The sequence below is a fragment of the Sus scrofa genome, chromosome 4 (assembly GCF_054392235.1).
Source record: "Sus scrofa isolate SSC_HxYL_T2T_F1_AM1 chromosome 4, Sscrofa_HxYL_maternal_Yorkshire_Landrace_v2.0, whole genome shotgun sequence".
Classification (NCBI taxonomy): domain Eukaryota; kingdom Metazoa; phylum Chordata; class Mammalia; order Artiodactyla; family Suidae; genus Sus; species Sus scrofa.
The window spans coordinates 23230388-23255727 of NC_139386.1; the positions used below are offsets into that span (position 1 = coordinate 23230388).

The following is a 25340-nucleotide window of genomic DNA, read 5'->3' on the forward strand; positions in this document are numbered from 1 at the left end:
AAAGGTGAAAATTGTCAAAGAGAATAATAAAGTAATTGGTTCCAGTGAAAAAAATAGTCCCAGGTAGAACAAACTAGAATGCGGATCTCTCGACTCCCAGATTCCTGCACTGGTCAGGATGCTGTGCCAGGAAATAGACATCACAGCACTGCCATCCTGAAAGGCTCAACTGCCTGCTCCCCAGGTCCCCTGGGTGATGGGCTCCATTCCTAGTTTAGAGAAATGCACAAATGAAGCCAGTAAGGAACTCATCATCTACACTCCAGCTCAGGCGCTTTGTTGACTGTCTCAGCTTAGTAAAAGAAACACATCTAAAGCTAACTCCATTGTCAGTTAAGACCATTTGACTCCCTCTGCTCAAACAACAGAAGATGAACCTCGAAAGTGTGACGTGCACTTTGCTAAGTATTCAACAAATATCTTTGAGAAGAGTGAAATCGACATTCATTCACCCTGTTGCTTGAGACACAATGAATATGTCCTATGTTAGGTCAGATCAGTCACCAGTCACTGTATATTTGGATTGTGTTTTAAGAACTGCCAGAAGATGATCTTGGAGTGTTTGTTTTCTTGTGAAATAAAATTTTTCTTAGAATCAGCCCTGTATAATGCCCGGATCTTGAGTCGTCTAAAAATGACAGATGAACAAAACAGAGAAACAAGGAAGAAAGAAGGACGGAAGAAGGGAAAGAGAGAAAGGAAGACAGGAAGGGTGAAGGGAGAGAGGAAATGTGAGTCTCCAAGCTAATGAGGTTACTCCTGATCATCTGGGAAAAGAATGAACTATTCATAGATTACCAGAGCTGGAAGGGATCTTGGAGATCATTTATTGTTTACACTCTCTGCCCTCCGTTTTATATAAAGAGGGAAGGAGGAAACTAATTTATTGAACAGTTCATATGCGACTGGCATAGTGCAAGATGTTCTACCTGCATGTTATCCATGACTCTTATGAACAGTTGGCAATTTGCTTTTTTTTGCTGAGTCAGAACCTAGGAAATAGCTTTATTAGGTAGAGCATTTATCAGGTCTTTGCTTCTATGGCTTCCCTGATAGCTGATCAGCAACTTGAGGTCATCATGTCTTTTGCAGCTCTGTGTCCATAGTATCCGGCATGGTGCTGGACACAGGGAGGTACTCAATGAATGGTAGCCAATAATAACAAATGAGTACATGAATTACAAGTAAATATCACCTGATTAATTGCATTTGGTGTGCCATGGGCTCGATGCTTATACAGTCCTGTTCATCTTGGTGCTAGATTTACTAGCTTTTTGCAGTAAGTGAGCCTTACTATTTATTGTTTCTCCCTTTTAGAATCTTGAACACCTTTTGGATGATACTGGTTTGCTTTCATTTCTATATAGAAAAAAATATGCTAATGTTTTGGTATTAGCTTAACATCCTCATGTAATATAAAATTCACTTGCTAGATTGTAAGATGCTTTTAGTTCCTAGAGGGAGATAGAACTTACAGCTTTTCTTTAACCTTACAGCAAATATAGAAAATAGTCTCATGCTCTCTTTAACTCTGAATTATAACCCAAACTAGAGACATGCCCATTGGTACAGAATTCAGACAGAAGAGTATACCAGCACCTTAAGGATGTGAAGAGACCAAAAAGTCGAAACTGTAGTAGCTGATCTAATAATTATAGTGTAAAGATGAGAGAGCACCAGAAGAAGTATGTATTTTTTCCTAGTCTGTTCATGTATTTTTCTCCCAATCTTTCTTTCCTGTAAAAGAAGGTGAGCCTTTCTTCTTGTTCATATAGTTAGTCTTTCTGTAAGGATAATGGTTTTTATCAGTTATTCATTTTTTGACATATGGGCCAGTGGGAACAATCATCGACTCATTCAGTACTTTCTGATATTTGACACAGGATAGTAAATACACGCATTCAGAAAACAATCTGATGCTACCTTTGTCATCATTGTGACACCTGAAAGGCTCTTTTGGTCTTTCAAATACAGATAAACCTTCAAGAGAGTTCTCAGGTGAGCTGTCCACAGGGCTTTTATTGTGAACTTTCCACACGTATCCTGTCTATTCATTGTGAACTAAGGAAATGGCATGGATTGAATCTCAGATAGTTGACCACAGCATCTGTCATGGGGCGTCCTGGCTTTTTGAGCCAACCGTGTTTTGCCAGGTTCTTCTAAACAGACTCTTTAGTGGTATAGTGACCATTATACTTCGCTCATGATGTGGCTTTTGAGGGAAAAAAAAAAAAGGAAAATGGCCTGGATCTATTTTGTCAAAACAGTTACATGAGAAGTGTAGATAATGATGAACTCTTTCAAGGATTATTCACACCAGAGAAAATACTAGAAGGCATGGATGGATTACTCAAGTGACCAGTACTATCTCTCCTTAAGTACAGATGTTCTACTTACCAAGAGACTTCTCTTCTGGAGAAGTGACATACAGAGGAGTGTGTGTGTGTGTGTGTGTATTTCTAGAAGAAACCTGTTGTTTTATTTTTCTAAATTTGTAACATCTTTAATGCCTTCCTTCTGATAATAGTCCTCAATTTTCATTTCAAATTCGCACTTCCTCATTTTATTTCATCTAGTTCAGATGAAGCTGGTTTTGCGCCAGATCCAGGGCTCAGGTTATGCTTAGATCCATATTATTCAGATGGAAAGCTTTTTAGAAATACGGAATCTCAGGTCCCACCTCAGCTACTCAGTAAAAAACCTGCATTTTGATAAGATCACCAGGTGATGGGTAACCCACATTGGAGGCACTGTTCTAGACCTAATAAACCAATCCAGGCATTCCAGCTTTTTTCCCACCTGACTAGAGTGGGACAGGGACATGGCCCGAGTTTGGCCAATAAGGCCCTATTTGAGGACATGGGGCTGAGCCATAGGGAAGCAGACACTGTTTTCCTCTCCTTGTTCAACTGGGCACATGGCTTTCGATGTGCAACAGCCATGCTGCCATCCAGGGACTAGGTCTGTGTGAGTAAGACTATCTCCAGCACAGAGGAAATGATTTCAGAGATGGAAAAAAACTATTCTCTCATGGTATCTTGTGAATCCTGGTTAAACTATGCCCAAAGTCAGAGTTTTTCCCAGTTTTTCAGTTGCATGAATCAGAAGATTTATCTTCACATTGATCTGGTTTGGGTTGTATTTTTCTGCCACAAGCAACTGAAAGAAACTGAAAAAATGTAGTAATGAGTAGTGATTAAGGGCTTATGCAAGTCAGCCACCTACTTCCATGGGCTCTTTCGCCAAGGGGTGGGAGTGGAGCGGGAGAGTTTCACATTTCGAATTTGTTGTAGCAGAAGCATAGGAATCATAAAAGTTTTGGGATTGAGACGTGTCTACATTTTTGCATCGCACTCTTAATTGCTCCATGTATATTTACCTTACCTCCCCTCAAAATTATAAACACTTCAAAGGCACTGAAATTTTCTTACATGAGGTGATAATTTAAAGTAATAAGACGTTTATAAATAAACACACCAGAACGTATACCAAGTGAGTGTAGGCTTTCAAAACCACCACCTGAGGAAGCTGCCCATTTATTCAGGGTTTGCTGACTTTGGAGAACACACTGTTGAAAGTCTCTGGAATAATGATCAGCGGCAGTTTTTCAGCCACAAGCTCACACTGGCGATTTGCTAGTGACATCTGATTTTTACTGAAGTGACCCTCCTGGGACTGATACTCAACCCGGTCAGAACGCTTGAATCCCATGACTAGCTTCAGCCCTGTGCCCCTGGAGCTGGGAGGTCTCGATACCCCAGGGCCCCCTCCTCCCCTGAGCACTCCCTGGGACCTACCACCATCTAGCAATAAAGGGGTATTACCTGGCCTCATGGATGGTCCTGGAATTCTGCACCTGCACCCCACCCAGTACGGGTTCTGATTCGGATCTGTCACCCTTGAGTAGTACCAGGGTGGTTCTCCCCTCTTAATAATCATCTCTCCTCTGCACACATTTTGCCTTCTTCCAAAAATGAAACTGACTCCCGAGAAAAGTTGATTTTTTCTCTTGCAGAGGAAATGCATAGAGTGAATGGCATGACCAGATACCTCTGAGAAACTCAGGAAGGAGAGAGTTTAGATTCCGAGGCCTTGTCATCTTTGTGTAATAGAAAGTGACTCTCAATTGTATTCAAAAATAAGAGGTGGGTAATTTGTAACGAGCTAGTAGAGGAGAGCATGTTGCTCACGCTCCATGTGATGTAGTGACTGAAGGTTTTTGATTCTGTGGGAAGCAGTGAATTTTCATTTCTGCTCCTAAATGAGGAGAGGAGGCAGAGTTTGTAGAGAAGCGAATTCCTAAAGGAGAAAATCCTTTCTTTATTGATCAAATACCAACCATTTGGGTTGTGAGTTTTTTCCTTTCCTGTCTGTGACTTGTGCAAGCCAAGAAGATTTCAACAGGTAATAAACATTCAAAGAAATAAAAGGCTGTGCATTGGTTGTGAAGGAAAATCTAAATCAACTTAGAAAGAAGGTAAAGGAAACCAATGTTTATGGCTTGGACCAAAGTGAATTTTATTTGGAGTTCTAATGGAAAATTACACCAATATTGCCAAGTTAAAAATTACATATTTATCTAATAATGGAAGCATATCCAATCATTTAAACTGCAAGCTGAAAAATATGTTTTCAAAATAATGATATTTGTGATAAGATAAAGGCAGTTTTTTTTGTTTGTTTTTTTTTTACAAAACATAATGTCTATGTTACCATAATCTGGTGTAGATTATTTTCTTAGACTGTCGAAGCTAAACCTCTCCCCTAATGTTCAGAAATTATATTACAATATAATATAAAAAATTATTGTATGGTAAAATAAAGTAAAAGAATGGATCAGCTTCCAGAAGCCCCTCTCTTTACAATGTGTGCTGTTTTCCGAATTTGTTTTAAAATATAAATTTCAGAACTATAAATAGAAGACCAAAATTTTCAATAATTATATCTTAGACTATCGATATGACATTTAGATTTGTCTAAATTTTTTCTTAACTCAGAATAAACCATTTAGAATCACCCATGTAGAACACGTGTGTATGTGCGTATATACACACAAAGTTGACCGTGATATTTATATATCCTGGGATAATTATTGTGCTAGGTATGGACATTAATTATGCATGCTCAATTATTAACAGCAGTAGAAGGCTTAGTGTGACATAATAATCATTTTTGAATAATCCAAAATCTACTCAGGTTGAAAAGATTCTGACAGCAGGAGCCTTAAACAGCTGCCCTGAGCAAAATAGACACTGCTTTCTTTTAAAGTTGAAAAAGAGAAAGGTAACAATTATCCCTGAGACACTGGAAACAGAGTTGTCTGATTTTTTTTTTTTTTTTTCCCTCTCTCAAATGCCTCTACCTCTTGTAAAAAGAACATTGTGCTTGGGATGTGCTTGATAGCATGGACCTTTCAGAAGCAGTAATGAAATAAAAAATTCATGTATTAGAGGTGTAATTGAAATTAAGAATAGCTTTCACATGTGCATTTTATTATTTGTCCGAGAGATACTTTCTTGAAGTTTAAGTCAAGATGCCATGGGGAGCCAAGGTAGAAAATAACGCTTAAACATAACTACCTCTGCAAGATAAAACTTGATACAGAATTGGCTGGGGGTAGAAGCGTGATTATTAAACGTTTGTTTTGTCCCTTCGTATTTCTTCCATAAATCTGGTATTGCTTTGTATCATTAAGAGAATTCTGAGTAAGACCAGTATTCCAGTTAAGTCAAACCAGTGGCTACATTGACTATAGCTGTCTAGAAGTATTTTTAGCATAGATTAAAATGTGCCTGCAAATTATTTTCCCTGTAGGAAATTTAGAAAAGAAAATTTCCCTGAAATGTTCTAGCTTAATAAATTAAAATGATTTACATTTAGTTTTAAAAAGTAAAAGCCTGCAACTGCAGAGAGTCCTCCTAACAACTTTCAACATATTACGGTTTGCAATTACGTATAATGGCATATGTTTAGTGGCAGGAGGTTGAAGACCAGAACATTCAAAGGAATTGTTTCTCTATTTTAATAATCATACATCCGTATATAGCGAACTCTATCTATTGTGATATTTTCAGATTCTTTCTACATCATTTATTCCTTTGGCCCCAAGTGTGTGTAATACTTTAGTGTTCTTCTGTGAGTTTCAAAATGACTCACTCAAATAGGAAGTCACATTATTTTTCCATTTCTTATCCCTGCCTTTCCCCACCATCACCAAAGAACCCACATGCCTCAGTAAATCAGTCTTATTTTCATGCTTTCTTAAAAAAAAAAAAAAAAGTCAAGTTCAAGAAAGAATAGCACAGCTGTTCAAGATGTCATATCTTATAAAACAAATCTATTAGGAAGGTCAGATCCTGGAAGGGGTCAAGTTAATGATATAAGTGGAATAATTCAGTCATTTTCTGAAATTTGTAAACCTACAAACATAAAAGCCCAGCATTAGATTGACTAATTAGCTAAACCTTTGCTAATGGTGATTTTCTTCTTTAAAAGTTAGGACTTTTATGTTTAAGGGACACACTTTTTTTTTTTTTTTTTGGAACTGTGAATTGCTTTGAATTTTAGTCTGGTACCAATCAGTCCATTGTGTTTATTTTTGAATTATTGCCTTCATTTGGGATGAATTTAGAGGAAGATGGTTATTTCCATTTTCATTTTGCCAAAGAAGTATGCACCTGGTCAAAAAAGTTTATATATGTAATATTATGTGTGTGTGTGTATATATATATGTATGTGTGTGTATTTACATATTAAAATAGCAACTAATAAAAACAATGAAATCTTGGAAAATATGTAGAAAAATAAGGATGATTGAAGTTAAATCTAGCCACTTAACTTTTCCTTCAGAGAGTACATAACTTTTTGGAGCATGTATTATCTACAGATTCCTTTAACGATATATAAATCTACCTGCTGGTTTCTTAAGTTTCATTCATTCATTAATTCTGCAATTTCACTTTTTCATCAGAGACAGTTTATCTTCTAGCCTGTTATAATGCTTTAACCTTGGAAAGAAGTGTAACTTTCTGGTTTTAAAAGCAGACATTTTAAAATATAAGGCCATCAGTGCCTGGATTTTTTTAATCATTAAACTGGAGGACTTAGAAGCCACTTTTTTTAAAGGGAATATGTGTATGTATTCACACTTATATGTATTTTAGATATGTATCTGTATGCACATATTCTATATGTGTTTTATATATATACACACACATGTATATACATATATATAATGTTAAATTCCAAATGATTGCTTATAGATATAAATTTATCCAAATATTATTTCTTATGCAAAGATTTCTAAGTCTTGATCTATGTAAACCTAAGTGAATCCACTTTGTGTAAACTATGAATTAAATATCCATTGTCATATTTTATGATTTTATATATAGATATAAAACTGTGTGATTACATCATAAAGAAGAAAACTACCCGCAGTTAGCATGAGTGATGTGGATAAGGTAACTTGGCCTACAGTGCATTTCTTTATGTTCTAAAGATTTCCAAAAGCCACTGATTCCTTCCCCAAATTTCCACTTAGCTGTTAGGATGAGAAATATGTATCTGTGTCAGTCTCAAGAAACTCATGTAAGTGGCTAAGTCACTACCAGTGGTTTATGTAATGAAATCCTTAAAAGTCTTTTGGAACACAGCCAAAAAGGAAAGACTAGGAGAGGCAGAAGAGGAGATTTATATTTTTAAAATGCATAATTAATGTGATAAATTTTCTTTAAGACAGTCACCTGTCTGTGAGAGTTTTCGGATCATTATTTATACTTATTTTCATGTTGTAAAAATAAGGACCTCTATATACATTTTGTTCAGACGTATGTAAATATATATTGAACTATATATGTATATATACCTGTCCAAAGCTTAGTTTTTCAGTATCTCCTAAAATATAGTATCTATTGATACTCAGTATCTTCTGAAATTAAGAGAGAAAGAAGGAATTTTACAGAAACAGCAGAGAACTGGGTGACACAGCTCACCCAGTGTCTGATGCATGGTAAGCATGGCATTCAGAATTCTCTCACGTAATTATGATTTATGTTAATTGAGTGAGTGTGTGAATTAAGAGAACTCTAATACAGTAATAAAAATGAATCACAAAGTATTGATGTCTTATTTTCCACCTATTGAAATAAATAATTATTAGGCTGACAAGACACTCTCCTAGGTATTCTTATTGCTTATTTATTTTTCACAATCTTTTGTATAAGTAGTTAATTAAATTTATTCTCAACTCTCCAGGAAACTCATGGAACTTTTTCTCTTTATTCTAACAACATCATTGGTATTTTAGTTTCATTTATAAAATATTCTGTTTTAAATTTCAGCTTCTCTATGAAACCTTTCTTTCAAATATTTTTAAAAGCTTGATAATTGATGGTGTTTTCTTTTTTATTATTATTCATGTTATTCCACAATAGAATGTGTTCTTTCTTGTAGGCAAATCACTTCAGATACTAATTTGGGGATCATTTCTTGATCTAATTTATTTCTCTTCTGCAGAGATTGTGGACAGTTTAATAGTGTTCATCCAGGGGAAAAAAGTAATGCCAACAGAAAAAGAATATAAACATCAGGGAGGGGAAAAATCAAGTTTTAAAAGACGTTTGTTGCTGTGGTGTAATTTCAGAGCCTCGTCATGAAATAAAATCTCACTCCCCAGGAGGTTTATGTCTCGGGATGTACAGCCAGGCCTCAGTACTGGTTTCCTGATATTCTGCTTGATGTACAAAATGTCAAAGCATGGAATGATTTTAACTGTTCCTTTTGGTAGGAATGACTGAGGGGTCGTCTCCAGAGAGAAGGCTTGATGCGATGAGGTAGTTCTTGCTTTGGTACGTGATACGGTGTGATTAACAAACTCCAGATCGCACAGAGAGGCAGGTCCAAGGACAGTTATTAAGTGCAGTCCCCAACCCAAAACGATATATTGCCTTGCACTGATATGGCAGTGCTGGTGGGGAGACACATACATCTAGAAAAAAGCAAAAACAATCCTTGCTTTCTTCTTGAGCAGCTGCAGCCAGTCCCACTAATGGACGTGCAAAAGCAGAAACGAGCAGCACAAGGTATGTGTGCATTTTTACAGATGGTACTGCAGACAAGTTGGTCATGGAAAAGGAAGTCGTGCACGTGAGCTTTTGGATGGGGGGTGGGGTGGGGGTAGGGGGGCAAAAGGAGGACAGCCCGATTGCAGTACTTTCCTGTGTAATTGACTGTGTGAGTTATTGAAGAAGCAGTTTTCCCATGAAAAATTTCAGTTATTACAAAATTACATCCTTATTGTTAAGGGAAATGCGTAATTCCAAGTTGTCCTTTTAAAATAATGTTATTAAAACTTTAAAAATCAGCTTCAATTTTCCTATCTGCCCAAAGCCTCTGTAATGAAATTATCTGCTGAGGTTGGGTTTTACCCATAGCAGTCACAGAACCCTTATTTAAAAACACATCTTCCACTTGAACATACTCTATTAGATACTTATTTTAGCTCTTGGAAAGGTGTATTTAAATAGTTTATTTTATACATCCTGAGGAAATTTAAAACTGAATAAAAATCGAGATAACCTTTTTAAAGAATTATTTATAGCTTCAAAAATTAAATTGTTTTGGTTTATTTCCCTTAGATCTCCCCCCCACACACACACCCCCAATGTATTTAAAAGTCATAGGGAATAAAATGGTACAAGATGTACTCCTGATACAGTCTTGTTAAGTATTTAGTTATTTTGTTCAGATTGCGTATTTAGTATCAGGGTCTCTCATTAATACACTTGCAGATTTTAACATAATTATTAACTGTTTCAAACTTCGGTATATTTAGCAATATTTCTCTAAGTTTTTTGTTAAGTGGGATTAAGCAGCAATTACCATCTTTCTACTGAGCAGATTACATTTTGTGTTTTAACATCTGATCTCAACTCAATAGCCTATAAAACACGTTTCTAGAGTTTAGAATATTTTGGTCTTTGCCGTTATGTAATGAAATGGAAACTACATCACACATGAAAAGGATTAGAGTCCACTCCATAGGTCAATAAAGAACATGTACTTCTTTGTCTAATAATACGGGAAATGTTTAAGGGAAAGTAATTATGAACATTTTCATATTCAGATCTGAGGGATTTGATTAAATGACCTCATATTTTTTTCAGAACTGGGCAGTATTTTATCTTGAATAATGAGGACACCACACGTTGCAAAAGATTTCCACCAAGGAACATACAAATATATAAAGTAAATCTAGTAAATTGTTACCTGAACATGTGTGTTTAGAGGACTTGTCAAAACCCCAGCAGCATATTTCCGGCCCCATCTCTAAGCTACAGCAAATACAAAAGAGACCCTGATTCACAGCTGCCTTCCCACGCTATCTATCAATTTAAGGGGCTAAATCAGTGCACTAATATCTGCTATTATGTAGAGGCTTTTTTTCACATATTTTTTATTTTTATTTTTGAGACAGCAGGGTCAAAAACCTGTGCACTGGACCCATCCCCCATTCCCCACTACTGCCTCTCCATCAGCTAAATACTGCATCCCTCTGGCTATGACTGTATTTATCAACCTCAAAACAGATCATTGCCATATCTGATCAAGGAAGAGTCATTTCTTTCTGGTACCTCAACACTTGCGTAATTTCGATCAGCTGTTATAGGGTAGTTTGAAGAGATAAAGTTCTTCAAAGCCAAGCAATGAGGAAATATTTTTGGTAAAATTTCTGCAATCACCTCTTTGGTATTAAGGCCTGAAACAAGGTTGGTTAAGAACTGTAGCTCTGAAGCAAGGAGGCCTGGGTTTGTATCTCAGCCTGTGCTCTTTAGGGCTCTGTATTTGAAATATAGTATATACTTAAATATATATTTTCTTTATATTCTATTTGAAAAGAAATGTGTCTAAGCCCTAGTTTTCTCATCTGTAAAGTGGACAGATAATAATCATAGTAATACGAATGCCTGTCTCTTAGGATTATTTGGAAAATGTCAAATGAGCCTTTAGTATATTATCCTACACATAATAAGTACTAGATAAATATTAGATGTGTGATGGTGATTATTGAAGGAGGGATGAAAAGTTATCAAGCAAGAAGAATTCTACCAGGTAGTTGATTCAAAAATGGTTTCTAGAAAAGTCTTCAAGTCTTAGGGACTAGGATATCTTTTTTGATACCAGATAAGTCAAAGACCCACTCTCAGTCTTCTACTCTGTCAGCGAAGTGAGAGAATAGGAATCGCAAGTGATTCATTTCGAATCTAAATGGAGGTAGCATATGTCAGTCCTTCATCTTGGCATCCGCAGGCACTCAGATGCATACGGCATCTTTGGACACATTTTATGAAATACATTCTTTTAAGTAGCCTGAAGTTATTTGTAAAATATTTTACTTTTTTAAAAATTTCTGGGGAAAGTGTCATAAATTTTACCAAAAGAGTTTATGACTCCTAAGAATGTTAGAAATTGTTGATATATACATACACCTTGAGGATGGTAAAACTTCATGGACCCGTTATTATCTGTTAGCTAATACAAAACAATTACTGATTATTATCTGTGATTTTCTCTCTTTCAAAATGACCATCATCACCATTATCTATTTTAAAGCTAATCCTACATAGGTAATACATAAGTTATCTCTGTTTGTTTAAGTGCTTAGAAGCTGGACTCCTTGAACTTTAGCCTTTTTCTAGAACAGTCCCTATCACCAGGGTTTTTATTTTCTCTAATGTGAAGAATTTCCTTTTAAATGGGTTTGCTAAATATGTTGTTTAAACAACATTTGCAGTAAATGTATGGAAACAGTCAGTACTTGTATTCCCATGCTCAGGTTTACTTAAGTGGTGCTGAGATTGTTTAACTGTGCCTCCAAAAAGCTTTTTTTTTTTCCCCCTTTTCAGTGTCAGATTTTGGCACTGGCATAGAACGCAGTCACTGTAGAATAGCTCTCCAGCCATTGTTGTAACTGAAGGGTGAAAATGGACCTGTGGGGCAGAAATAGAAACAGTGAGAGACTTGAACAGTTCTTTTTTAACAATAGTGACTTTCACATGGAATGAGTGCAGACATAAATCTTCAACCACATTTTCAGCTGTCCAAATACATATTACGACAAAGGCAGAACGTTGCTACAGAAACAACAGGGCTTAGAACTCCAAAAATCTGGGTTTTTCTAGTCCTGATTTGTCATGTACCTTGTGTATGACATTAGATGTTTGGTTTGCTTATTTACCAAACAGGTGGTAGGTCAGACGATAGAAGGTGGTCATCCTTCAGCCCTGTGTAGTGGTTATATAGCTGTGTGATAAATTTCTAAAATCTGAAGATTTGAGGAGTCTAGATAGATAACTTAAATTGTGGGATTTACCTGGGGTACTCTTATTTTCTGCTCTCCCACCCACGAGTCACCACGTGCATCTCAGAAGAAATGGAGCTAATATGTTTCAGCTCACTAGCATGTCCTGGGCAACTCCTGTGTGGTGAGGTGCCCATGGAAAAGTCTTAGGCACATCCATACCTGGGTATAGTATGTGGTTGCTGGAGTATGTATTGCCTCACATCCTGGAACAGAAGATGTTCCATTGCACTTAGCCAAGGATGTCAGTTTAGTTTACACTGGTCTCCATGATCACTGCTGATGTGTTAAGGAAGTGAATTTAATAAGCAGGGTAGACAGGTTTTGTTTCCAGACTCTGAGATAGGTGATTATAAGATGGGTGCTTGGCTGAACCTTGTAGAGTCTCTTCAGTTTTCTGGCAAGAAGTCTGAGGGCATAGAGGGTTGTTTTAAAGCAGGCATGGACTTGTAGCACAGCCCGTTTCAGCTGATTCTTTACCATTTTATTTGGAACAAAAATCAACCGAGGTATTGATAGCTATTGCTTTCTGTTGGCAGAACTCTGCTCCTGCTAAAATTTTGGCCAGCCTATGCTTCTGATAAAATCCTGGCTATTAATTTAAAGGTGTTCATTGCAAGCCACCATCTGTTTTAAGTGGTCTTAGGTGCTGCTTTCTTTATATCCTATAGGGTCTATGGAGGGAAATGGGAGAGAGTGATTTTCTGTCTCTTTTAGTGGTGAATAATAGTGATAATGACTAAAATAATATTTATTATTTAAGCAACAATTATTGAATGTCTATTATATATAACAGCCACGAACACATTATTTTGTTTATATCCGCTCTTTCGGGGGTTAATAGGCCAGTGATATTGATAAGATGTTGTTACTGATGGGACCACAAACCAGGGTTTGTTTCTGAAATAACTAGACTATTAGCCATTTTTATAAAGGAGCACAGAGGATAAGCCTTCTGCTGATTAGATAACTTTCAGCCTTGAAATGAGATTTATTCTTGGGAAATATTTTGGTTTCTTTTAGAAATGTTTCCATATAATTTACATGAATTAAACTGTCAATGTTCATGAACAATCTCAGTTGGTATCACACTACCTCCCCATAAAGTATGTTTTTAGCAAATTCTGCTGGAAACGGAGAAATTATAGACCACCTCTCCCATATACATCACTGTGACCCCACCTTCTAGCGCATTGCCAGGCACATGGTGAACATTGAATAATCCTTCTCTGAATTAAATTCACCACTGAAATTTTATTACTGCAAAGTTGTACCAGAAGTTTCTATCATAATAGCCATCTGTGCATTTCTCTAAAATGAAGTTCTCAAAGGATCCTTGATATAATTGAATAAGCATAGAAATTATTTAAAGAGTTAAAGATATTTGAGGTACATCCAGACTAACAGTACATATATCAAATTTCAGATTGATTTGATTTAAAATGGCTGAGATATGAAACCATAAAAAATGTGAGTAAATACTCTGCCTCTCAAGGCTTGTTAGGTAATTACATGGTTTCAGTATGGTTTTTATTCATAGAAAACTATTATAAAGGATCATTTCTGCACAAACAACTTCACCAATGCGGACTTTTAGTTATCTTGGAGATGAATATCCATGTCTCTAAATGTTAAGCCACTTGAATGAATAACTCAATCAAATTTACGTTTTATTAATCAGATAGAATAAGTTCTACATTAATAATGAAATGTGAAAACCTTAAAGTGTTTGTTTGGGGCTGGTCTTCAAATAATAAAATAAGCAATAAAAACAGCTGAACCAATTTAAAACTTTTTTTTTCATTCTTGCTCTTTTCTAAGGACACATCTCGGTTTACCAGCACATGTCAGAGCTCAACACAGAGGGATCTGTAACTGACAGAATTTAAGCCCCCTAACAGCAAAACTGGAATCAGAAGCTTTGAGAAAAGATTTCATGATAGTGATACCATACAGTGATTAGCTGTGAACCTAAAGACTAAAGTTCTGCTATTGTTATTGTTATTCTGTCATTATAGTTCTTGGTACACACTACAGTGGGAGAAAAACCAATTATATTGGATGTAAAGTGTATTTGTTTTTTGTTTTTTGGGTTTTTTTTTTTTTTTTTTTTTTGTCTTTTTGCCATTTCTAGGGCCGCTCTCACGGCATATGGAGGTTCGCAGGCTAGGGGTCTAATCAGAGCTGTAGCCGCCGGCCTATACCACAGCCACAGCAACTAGGGATCCGAGCCACATCTGCAACCGACACCACAGTTCATGGCAATGCCGGATCCCCAACCCACTGAGCAAGGCCAGGGATTGAACCCGCAACCTCATGGTTCCTAGTAGGATTCGTTAACCACTGCGCCACGACGGGAACTCCTAAAGTGAATTCGTATTGAAAGATGAGTATGTCATTTTCTGTTTCAAATCCTGGCATAGATGATTGTCCAAATTTATCACCTAAAGTGCTGTTGTGAAAATCAGGGTGGTGGTTATAATATATTTGAAATGTGGAAAGAAAATAAGTGATTCAAAGAATTCTCAGTAATCGAGATTGGCCCATACTGGGCCAGTCATGGGGCAGATCTCAGAATTCCCAGCCATTAACTGTTCTACCACCATCCTTCCTTTTTCACACAGGAAATTATCAGCCAACAGAAATAACGTGGTAGCCACACAAATGCCACCTAAAAGTCAGTAGGCCAATAGGCAAACTATTAAATCTTGAAATTAAAAGTGATCATGGGCAGCAACATGGATGGAGCTAGAGAATCTCATCCTGAGTGAAATGAGCCAGAAAGACAAAGACAAATACCATATGATATCACTTATAACTGGAATCTAATATCCAGCACAAATGAACCTCTCCTCAGAAAAGAAAATCATGGACTTGGAGAAAAGACTTGTGGCTCCCTGATGGGAGGGGGAGGGAGTGGGAGGGATCGGGAGCTTGGGCTTATCAGACACAACTTAGAATAGATTTACAAGGAGATCCTGCTGAGTAGCATTGAGAACTTTGTCTAGATACTCATGTTGCAACAGAACAAAGGGTGGGGAAAAAAATGTGAATGTAATGTATACATGTAAGGATAACTTGATCCCCTTGCTGTACAGTGGGAAAATTAAAAAAAAAAAAAAAAAAAAAAAAAAAAGTGATCATGGGAATTCCCATTGTGGCTCAGTAGGTAGTAAATCTGACTATGATCCATGAGCATGCAGGTTTGATCCCTGGCCTTGCTCAGTAGGTTAAGGATCCAGCATTGCCCTGAGCGGTGGTATAGGTCACAGATACAGCTTGGGTCCTGTGTTGCTGTGGCATAGGCTGGTAGCTACAGCTCCAATTTGACCCCTAGCCTGGGAACTTCCATATTCTGTGGGTACAGCCCTAAAAAGACAAAAAAGTAAAAATAAAATAAAATAAATAAAATAGTAAGCAGTTCCTTGAATTGTTGGCTCCAAAATTTCCTCTAGAGAAATTTTCAGTTGAGGTGACTTTATGTAGATTTGGGGTTTTGGCCAACCTTCCTTCACTCTTGCCCTCTATTGAATCTCCATAGAATTAGAAGGCGCCCTTAGAGAAGGCCAGGGACAGAGGATGTTATGACTATATATAGGTTTGGATGTGTAAGAGTCCAGCTTTCTTTCAGCCTGAAGTGAGAGTTAGGACCATGCGAAATGTACCTCCCAGGGACTCCATCGCTGTTATCTTATAGCTACCTATTCCTGTCCTTTCCTCTCCCAGAAGTGTCCTTATCCTTGTCTCTCCTGCACAAAGTCATGGAGTTACAAATTATTATTAACTCTTAAAATCAGCTTGTAGGAAAAGGAGAAAACTATTGTAGTATTTAAACAAACACATGCACACAGAGAGCTGTTGGCAATGCATGGTGACAGTACAGGGGAGGTGGAGCTTCCCTCTACTTGACCTTGTATCCTCAGGACCCAGAAAATACCTGGCTTCAGCTGCTTCTCAAAAATAAGTGTGGAATATAGGACTGGAACATTCATTCTCTTGATTTTATTTTCTATGGCATCATTGGCCATCTCTGCCCAAATGAAGATAAATTTTTTGATCCAAACGGAAGTCATTTCAAACGAATTTTTTCAGGACTTTTTCTTTTCCAAAAATAGGAGTAACTCCTAATGATAAAAATAATAGCAAGAGAGATTCTTTTCAGCTTTATTCATGTTTAACCACTCAAGACAGAGAGCACTGTCCTAGGTACTTATTACTTAGAATATTTGATGACTCTTAGCAGACATAATTGCTCTCTTAAACATAGTATAAAGGAGAACAACAAAATATTTTGAAACTGTCATGCCTGATAAAGTATGACTAAAGTCTTCAGTGCCTTTCTCTTTGACAAGCATATTTTTAAAAAATGGGGCAGGGGAGACTTCTTTTCTGCCTCCCATTGGCAGCAGAATGCTTCTCTGTGCTTGATTAGGCTGAAGATGTTGGCAACTTGAAAAGAAAGGCTGTGCTCTGTCCAACCGGGTTGCACTGTACACGGTATGGCTCTCGCTGGGGTCAGGGCTCTCATCTGTGTTGTGCTTTAGAGAGACGTGGCTTGGGCTGTGATTCTGTGGCTACTCAGCTAAGAGGATTGTCCACTTCTCCCACCTTCTCTGCTGCTTCCAGAAATTCCAAATGTGCCCACCGTAAGGTTTGGCCATGCTTACCAAAGTAATACATTTGTTTAGATGGGAGGTAACTTAATGTGTGAAATGCTTCTCACCTACCTCCCACTTTCCGCCCCCACACAAGCATGCTCCTATTGAATTCTAGGTGTGAACACCTAGATATTTCACTCTGACTCAACTTTCCATTCTCATATTTGATAAGATTGACACAAGTGAAATGTATGTGATAAAATCCAACTGTAGGCTTTAAGCATATCTAACATAAAATAAGTGGGTTAGAGAGATAAAAAATGAAACTAACAAAATGTTTTTCTCTTACAAAAGAAACACAACTGAATCCCCTTTGACGGAAAGCTAACTTATTGAACATTTACTACATCCCTGGCATTGTTTTAATCGCATCCATTTGCCCAAAATAATATTCACAGCAGTTCGCACTTTAAAGATGAGGAAGTTGAAGCACTGCCAGTTAAGTAACTTACCCAAAGTTGTGCCCAGCAAAGACAGAGACATGCTTTGAATATAGGTTGTCTAACTCCTAAGTCTGATTATTAACCCCCATGCCATACTGACTCCGAGTAAGTGAATCTAAAGTACTCCTGATGTTTTTAAAATAAGATACGGTTTACCTAAAATATATCAGCCTTTTTTGGATCACAAGTGCTGCTTAATGCAAGATATGCCTGTGGAAACGAGTGCTGTAATTTCAGGATTTTCTCTCGAACTAATGAAAGGCATTTTCTTTGCAAGAGAATTAACACAAAATTGTGAAAGGATTGAAGAGTTCTCTGAAACCAGGATTATACCCACTTTGGCATGCTGTGTCAAGCACCCAGGGCGTAAGAAAGAAAAGCAGGCTGGAGTGAACGGTTTGACATTCAGATGTGAGCCTCAGCCGCATATGTGTGTTAGTTTCCAAATGGACATTTACATTGCCTTTATGTGGATCAAATTGGTATTTATTTGCCAAACGTGTTACTCAGATCTAGGAAAAAAGACAGCATGGCCCCAGGGAAGTTTCATAGTTATCACCAAACTAGGCTCCCCAACTTAGGTCAGTAAAGGGGGCCCCAGAGTGTTTGATAAACCACAGCTTCTAATAGGTCATTGATTTGGGGGAAATAGTAGTTGTACTTTTCAGTATGTCCCAACTGGGACTTCGAGGACCAACACCCAGCATTTTGTGTCACTTTTATCGAGACTGAGAAATTTACGATATATTCCTAGTCCTGGTTTGTGTGGAGGGGGGAGGGAAAAAGGGGGAGCCAGAGATTATCTTTGTGAAAAATCTAGCTTTTATTACATCACCTAAAGTAGCACAACCTGCTACACTAATGAAATTGTGTTCTTGGTTGAAAAGGGCAATTGTTAGCCTGACTTTGTGCTCACTAAAAACATTCCCCCAATCTTGTTAAATTATTGCTCTCATTTCAGATTTTTATGGCTGTGCAGCTTACCAGCCCTCATTTCTTTACGTTTCATTCATTTTCCTTGTATTGATGATTAATGGAGGATGTCGAATGTTAGAGTGAGCAGGCATCAGCAATTGCAAGATCATAATTAGTTTAGCTGACGAGGGCCTCTGATAGCACTTGCATCTGGATGGAAAAATTACCCTATAGGGAACTGGCTGCTCACCAGGTCTTTTTAGTGATACATTGTGAAACACCCGATGAATCAAATGCCCTTTCAATGCCAAGAAAGTGTTCCAGTCTTGAAGCCAAAATTATGTCTGCAGAAAGCTTTCCATTTGAAATGTATCAGAGTACAATTATAACCATTGTATTTTCTTGGCAAGGACACCACTCGTCTACAGTATGGACTCAAGTTAAATAAATTGCCTAAATTTTATGAATCCCTGAAATTTTGACTTAGAGTGTTAAATTTATAACAAAATTGGGTTCCAGCAAGACTTTTCCCACTCCTTATCTCACATGCATATTTTATCATTAAAGGTTTTGCTTCCTAGAGAAAGGAGAGCAGAATTGCGATGCAAGCTGCCTTTTTTTTTTTTAAAACAGCAAGAGAGTTCCATTTCCTGCCTGTTAGTATTTGCGCCTCCAAACACAGCCTGACTTTTGTTTCAGTGAGAAGTTTAATGGAATCATTAATAGCAAGAATGGAACAAGCGATACTAATGATCTACTTTTAAATATTCTTGGATTTCTTTTTGAATCTGGTGATTACAGACTTCAACCCACTAAAATCAATTTGTGTTCAGGAACGTTTGCAATCTCCAAGTCTGAGTCAAATAAAATAAATAAATAGCCATTGATGGGACTATGTTGTTTGGCTTAAGCAGACCCCTCTTAAGGATTCCCATTCGTAATGCTGTACTTCTAGTTGGCAGAAGTTTCTACTGTTCCTCTCAGTCTTGGGAGATAGAAGTGTTCTCTTCCAGATTTTACAATTGCAAACCCCAAATTAGAATTGAGTGTCTTACAGTTGCTTAATATTTATCTTTCGTGAATGACATCCAGAAAGACACTCATCAGGTTGAATTGTGAGTGGTTGACATACTGCATTTATCCCGAGCTTGACTAGATTTTAAAGCTCAGGTAGCCTGCTCCCCTCCTTTTCCAAAGTATATTAAACATATTGCCAGGCTCTGTCTTTTGACTTTTGTTTTGACACTTTTAAAAGGTATATTTTAGGGTTCAGCATTTAGGAGCCATCATTAAAGGCACAAAACCCAAAGTTCAAAAAGTTAAAGCTGTTTCTGTGAAAAGCCTTTGGTGTTGCACACACCTCATCCATCACTGTAGGGTTAATTATAATGAAAATCAGTGGTGCCTATTAAACACAATTGAACCTGACCTCATTATGGGCAGTGTGGTTTTATACTGTCATTGTTGCTAGTCTAAAGACAAAACTCCTGGGTTGATTTGGTCTAACTCCACTGATCATGTGACTCACCTCTGACCTTGTGTTTTTTTTCCCATTTCAGAGGCGTAGAGGCTCGGGTGTTTTTTGTGCCAATTGCTTGACCACAAAGACCTCTCTCTGGCGAAAGAATGCAAATGGCGGATATGTATGCAACGCGTGTGGCCTCTACCAGAAGCTTCACTCGGTAAGAACTTGTTAGACTGTTTCAGGAAAAGCTTTATAAAGCAGCCTGGTCTGTGGCGTGATAAGTACCATTCCCTGGCTTGCACTGCCTGCCCCTGCAGAGTTTAAGCCAGGCTCTTTGAATGCACATGTGATTTATGGTCGAACAGCTTTAGATGTTATAGGGAGATACACTTGAGACCATTAGTAATGCAAAATGTTTCTTTTGATATAAAAGAGGAAAATGATTGATCTCTGGGAACTTCCCATAACATAGAGGTGAACCGAATGGTTATCAGAATTTGGTGAAATGAGTTTAGGTAGATAGGAGAAACTTTAAATATTCAAAAGTATATAAAAAGGTTTTTTTTGTTTTTTTGTTTTTAAAGAGGACTCTCCCATGTTCAGTACAAAATACAGGGCAGGGAAAATCTGCGTATTTTCCAGTTTACCCTTGGAATTTGCGAGCATCATTATGGCTGCCTCGGGGCGGGGGGTGGAAGTTGGACACATTCCAAACAGTGGTTCTGAACTAGAACCCAGGATGCCAGGTGCTTCTACAGCAACTTCCAGTGGGATCTGAGGCATCTGAGGGCTTGATGAGCACACAGCAGAGTAGACTGTGGTGCACAAGTGCTTTGTGTTTTAAGACCTCTGGCTTTTTCTAGGGCTTTCTGAGGTACTTCCAGCTATTTCTAATTAAATTTTTGTTAGAATTCTATAATAAAATTTAACCTTACAAATCTCCCATCTTTATATGCATTTGACTTCCTGAAGGATACTTTTTTAGTTTAGAAAGTTCATCTGTTGACAAGAGCTGCCTTTAAAAATAGGAATTAATAAGAATGATTAGTAAACAGCAGTCTATTTCCCTCTGCCTTTTTCATTTTGTTTGGCATTTTTACCCCAGCTCTTAGCACAAGGCAATGAATAGATTACAGCGACAGGGAATACATTTTTAGACCAAAATGTCCTCATAAATGGACCATTAGAAGCACTCTTTAAAAAAATGCATGAGGCCAACAATACTAATTGGTGGCAAACTGTAAAAATCTTAGTTATTAGCATGTAGCTAGTAGAAGGATTCCCACCCATCCACCACCATCACTTTCCTTTATTTTAACCTTCACCAGTTAAGCACAGTAATAAGCTTCCATTTAATGAGTACTGACATTAACAGTTTTAATTGAACTCTGGCCAATCAAAGGCCAAAAATTAATTAAACTACTGCTCTTCCCAGTTAAGGTATTTTAACAACTGTTAAATAAACTAAACTTTTTTTTTTACAATTATTTAAATATTCCTCTCTCCACAGGTGAGATGTTTTCAATTTTGAAGGGTTTTTAAATCATAAATTTAAATACATAAAGGTTAGGCTCACATTTCCTGTCAAAGACTTCCACAAAATTTTGAAATTTTAAAAAAGGTGTTAATGCAAATTTCAGATTTCTTTAGAGGACAGAGATTAAATACCGCATATTTTTATAATATGAACATGAGCGCTTTATAAACCTGAAATTCTGAACAAAGTAAATGAACATGGAATAGCCAAAAGATGTGGCATTTTCATTCTGAAAACCAGTAATTTACTTGTCAATAACAAATGTGTTTTCCTTCAAAATATTCTTGTGACAAGAAAAACATTCCAAAAGGATTTATCTTTTGCTTAACATATAGCAGAATACTCTCTTGCATTAAAGTGCATCCTTTCTAGGTATAATTCACAAATTATGTATAGTTTATATTCATATTTTATGTAGAAATTATTTCCTGATTTCGGTAATCTTTTAGAAAAATCAGATTTTAGCCCATTTAAGGATTCTTCTAAATTTTTAAGCTATAAATATGCAATAATTTATTAAACATGTTCTTTTGATTTTATAAATCAAAGTTAGAGCTCTTACTGCAAGGAAGTTTTTATTATAGTCTTAACTATGGATTTAAGTCATGTAATATAAACACCTGTTGAACATGTACATAAATACCAATCATATACTGCTTAAGTCAAATAGCATACTTAAGTGAAAGTCAGTTTAAGTATAGAGTAAAACGACAGCTTGGATAGTTGAACTGAGACGACAAATAAATTTAGATTTTCAGCAGAAAACAAATACTTCACCTGTCCATAAGTAAAGTCTTCCATAGTGGATACTTATATAATTAAAGGAAAAGAAATCAAAGTGAGTAATTTTATTTTAAAGAATATTAAAAAAAAAAACAAAACAAAACCTTCTCACAGGAGTTCCTGTTCAGTCCTCTCTTGTTTTCAAGCAGATTAAAGTTTTTCAGTCCTCTCAGTGGGTTAAGAACCTGACAAAGTATCTATGAGGATGCAAGTTTAATCCCTGGCCTGGTTCAATGGGTTATAGATCCAGCATTGCCATGAGCTTCAGTGTAGATCGAAGAATGTGGCTCGGACGGTGTTGCTGTGGCTGTGGTGTAGGCTAGCAGCCACAGCTCCAATTGGACCCCTAGCCCAGGAACTTCCATATGCCTCAGAAGGAAAAAAACAAAACAAAACTCCCTCACTGAAATGGCTTCGATTACCTGATATCTTTTCTTACAGTTCTGTTGGTTAGTCTTTGATTACATTTATGATCTTTAATATTTTATATTCACACTTGCCTTTATTTAGAAGAATATATATATCAGTCTCCTGGGGTTGGCCTAACAAAATTCCAGCAATTTAGGTGGCTTCAACAACAGAAATATATTTTCACACAGTTCCAGAGGCCAGAAGTCTGAGATCGGGGCACTGGTGTGCTTGAGTTCCAGAGAGAGCCCTCTTCCTAGTTTGTAGTAGCTGCCTTCTGGCTGTGTCCTCATTTAACCTCATTTATCTCCTCAAAACCTTATCTTCAGATATGATCACATTGAGGGGTAAAGCTTCAACCTGTGAAATGAGGGGCAAGAGGGCCACAGGTCAGACTACAGTAATGTACAACTTTTCCACATTTGTCTAAAAAAACTTGTCTCCCCTGTTACTGTGCTGACATCTTGGTGCAGGACTCAAAAGTTGAGAAATATTTCATAAAAATCACATTGCTTCAAGTAACTTTCTATACAGTTTTATCACTAAATGATCCAATTCCAAAATCTATTGAGCTTGGAAAAGCTGTTTTCAAGCAGATTAAAGTTTTTCAGTCCTCTCTGTAAAGATGGGCATGATTTAATTAGGGTAAAATAGTGTGCTTCGGTTACTTCCTCTGATCCTGCTTAGGGCAAAAGAAGGAGATTTAGTAAATCTATAACATAAAACCTATCTTTGCTTTGAACTTAAGCATGGTTTATATTTGCGAGGAATTGTTAATGCATTTTAATGTATGTTTTAATGTTTCCCTTTTATGTATTGTGTGTGTGTTCCCCGCAGACTCCCAGGCCTTTAAACATCATTAAACAAAACAACGGTGAGCAGATTATTAGGAGAAGAACACGAAAGCGCCTTAACCCAGAGGCACTTCAGGCTGAGCAGCTCAACAAGCAGCAGAGGGGCGGCAGTGAGGAGCAAGTCAACGGAAGCCCCTTAGAGAGGAGGTCAGAAGATCATTTAACTGAGGGTCACCAGAGAGAAATTCCTCTCCCAAGCTTGAGCAAATACGAAGCCCAGGGTTCATTGACTAAAAGCCATTCTGCTCAGCAGCCAGTCCTGGTCAGCCAAACTCTGGATATTCACAAAAGGATGCAACCTTTGCACATTCAGATAAAAAGTCCTCAGGAAAGTACTGGAGACCCAGGAAATAGTTCATCCGTATCTGAAGGGAAAGGAAGTTCTGAGAGAGGCAGTCCCATAGAAAAGTACATGAGACCCGCCAAGCACCCCAACTATTCACCACCAGGCAGCCCTATTGAAAAGTACCAGTACCCACTTTTTGGACTTCCCTTTGTACATAATGACTTCCAGAGTGAAGCTGATTGGCTGCGGTTCTGGAGTAAATATAAGCTCTCCGTTCCTGGGAATCCGCACTACTTGAGTCATGTGCCTGGCCTACCAAATCCTTGCCAAAACTATGTGCCTTATCCCACCTTCAATCTGCCTCCTCATTTTTCAGCTGTTGGATCAGACAATGACATTCCTCTAGATTTGGCGATCAAGCATTCCAGACCTGGGCCAACTGCAAACGGTGCCTCCAAGGAGAAAACGAAGGCACCGTCAAATGTAAAAAATGAAGGTCCCTTGAATGTAGTAAAAACAGAGAAAGTTGATAGAAGTACTCAAGATGAACTTTCAACAAAATGTGTGCACTGTGGCATTGTCTTTCTGGATGAAGTGATGTATGCTTTGCATATGAGTTGCCATGGTGACAGTGGACCTTTCCAGTGCAGCATATGCCAGCATCTTTGCACGGACAAATATGACTTCACAACTCATATCCAGAGGGGCCTGCATAGGAACAATGCACAAGCGGAAAAAAACGGAAAACCTAAAGAGTAAAACCTTAGCACTTAGCACAATTAAATAGAAATAGGTTTTCTTGATGGGAATTCAATAGCTTGTAATGTCTTTTGAAGACCTATTAAAAAAAATACTTCATAGAGCCTGCCTTATCCAACATGAAATCCCCTTCTTTTTATTATTTTTTTTTCTTTTGATGAGTAGGTTACCAAGGTTAAAAAGTGAGACAAATGGTCAGTGAGAAAAAAAATGGAAGATGGTAAATAGTCATGTGTTAAAACCTAGTAAGTCAAAACCATCTTGGTGAATGGGTACTGTGGAAACCATCCATAAGAAGTATCACCAGACTGTAATTATTATGTTTGTAAAGAAAGTGATCAAAGCTGTCTAGAATTTGGAAGGGTTTACATACTATGATCCTAAAGCAGTATTGGGCTGGCCATTGGCCCATTTGTTCAAAAACCCATAAATTGTTGCCTCAGTTTAGAAGTATCATGAGATCCTAGGCAGATGAAGAGAAATCTAATCTTCAGGGCAGTGAAAGGAAAATGGCTCCCTCTTAGAGGAGTCTCCTCTCATTGACCATGTTTCAGATTTAGACCTAGAAATGCGAGCTGTGGTTAGGCTTGGGGAGAGAACAGTGGGAAAAGTGACAGATGGTGGCACAATGATTTTGGCCAGCCCTGCTTGTACATACACATGCACACCCTCTCTGATATTTTTGTCCTTTAGATGTTCAAATACTCCTTTCAAAAATAGTCCTTTTGTTTGCAGTTTAGGTTCATTTTGTCCAAATATATATGCAATTTTGAAAACAGTGTCCTCCAGTGCTTACGTAGTAATTTTCTTTTAGCCACATATTTCTTTCTTGTATCTGATGAACCAGTTTGGGTTTGTTTTTTAAGCTTCC

General features: G+C 37.4%; 1 protein-coding gene across 33 annotated transcripts in view; it reads left to right on the top strand.

The window, feature by feature from the left end:
- TRPS1 (transcriptional repressor GATA binding 1) overlaps positions 1-24572 on the top strand; it is a 246894-nt gene extending 222322 nt beyond the window's left edge. For all 33 annotated transcript variants that reach the window (XM_021088994.2, XM_085021842.1, XM_085021856.1 and 30 more), the window contains 2 exons: positions 19937-20059; positions 23408-24572. In XM_021088994.2, the coding sequence (XP_020944653.2) occupies positions 19937-20059; positions 23408-24469 (1185 nt within the window). In that variant the 3' untranslated portion in view covers positions 24470-24572. The remainder of the gene's footprint in view (positions 1-19936; positions 20060-23407) is intronic.
- Positions 24573-25340: the final 768 nt, after the last annotated feature.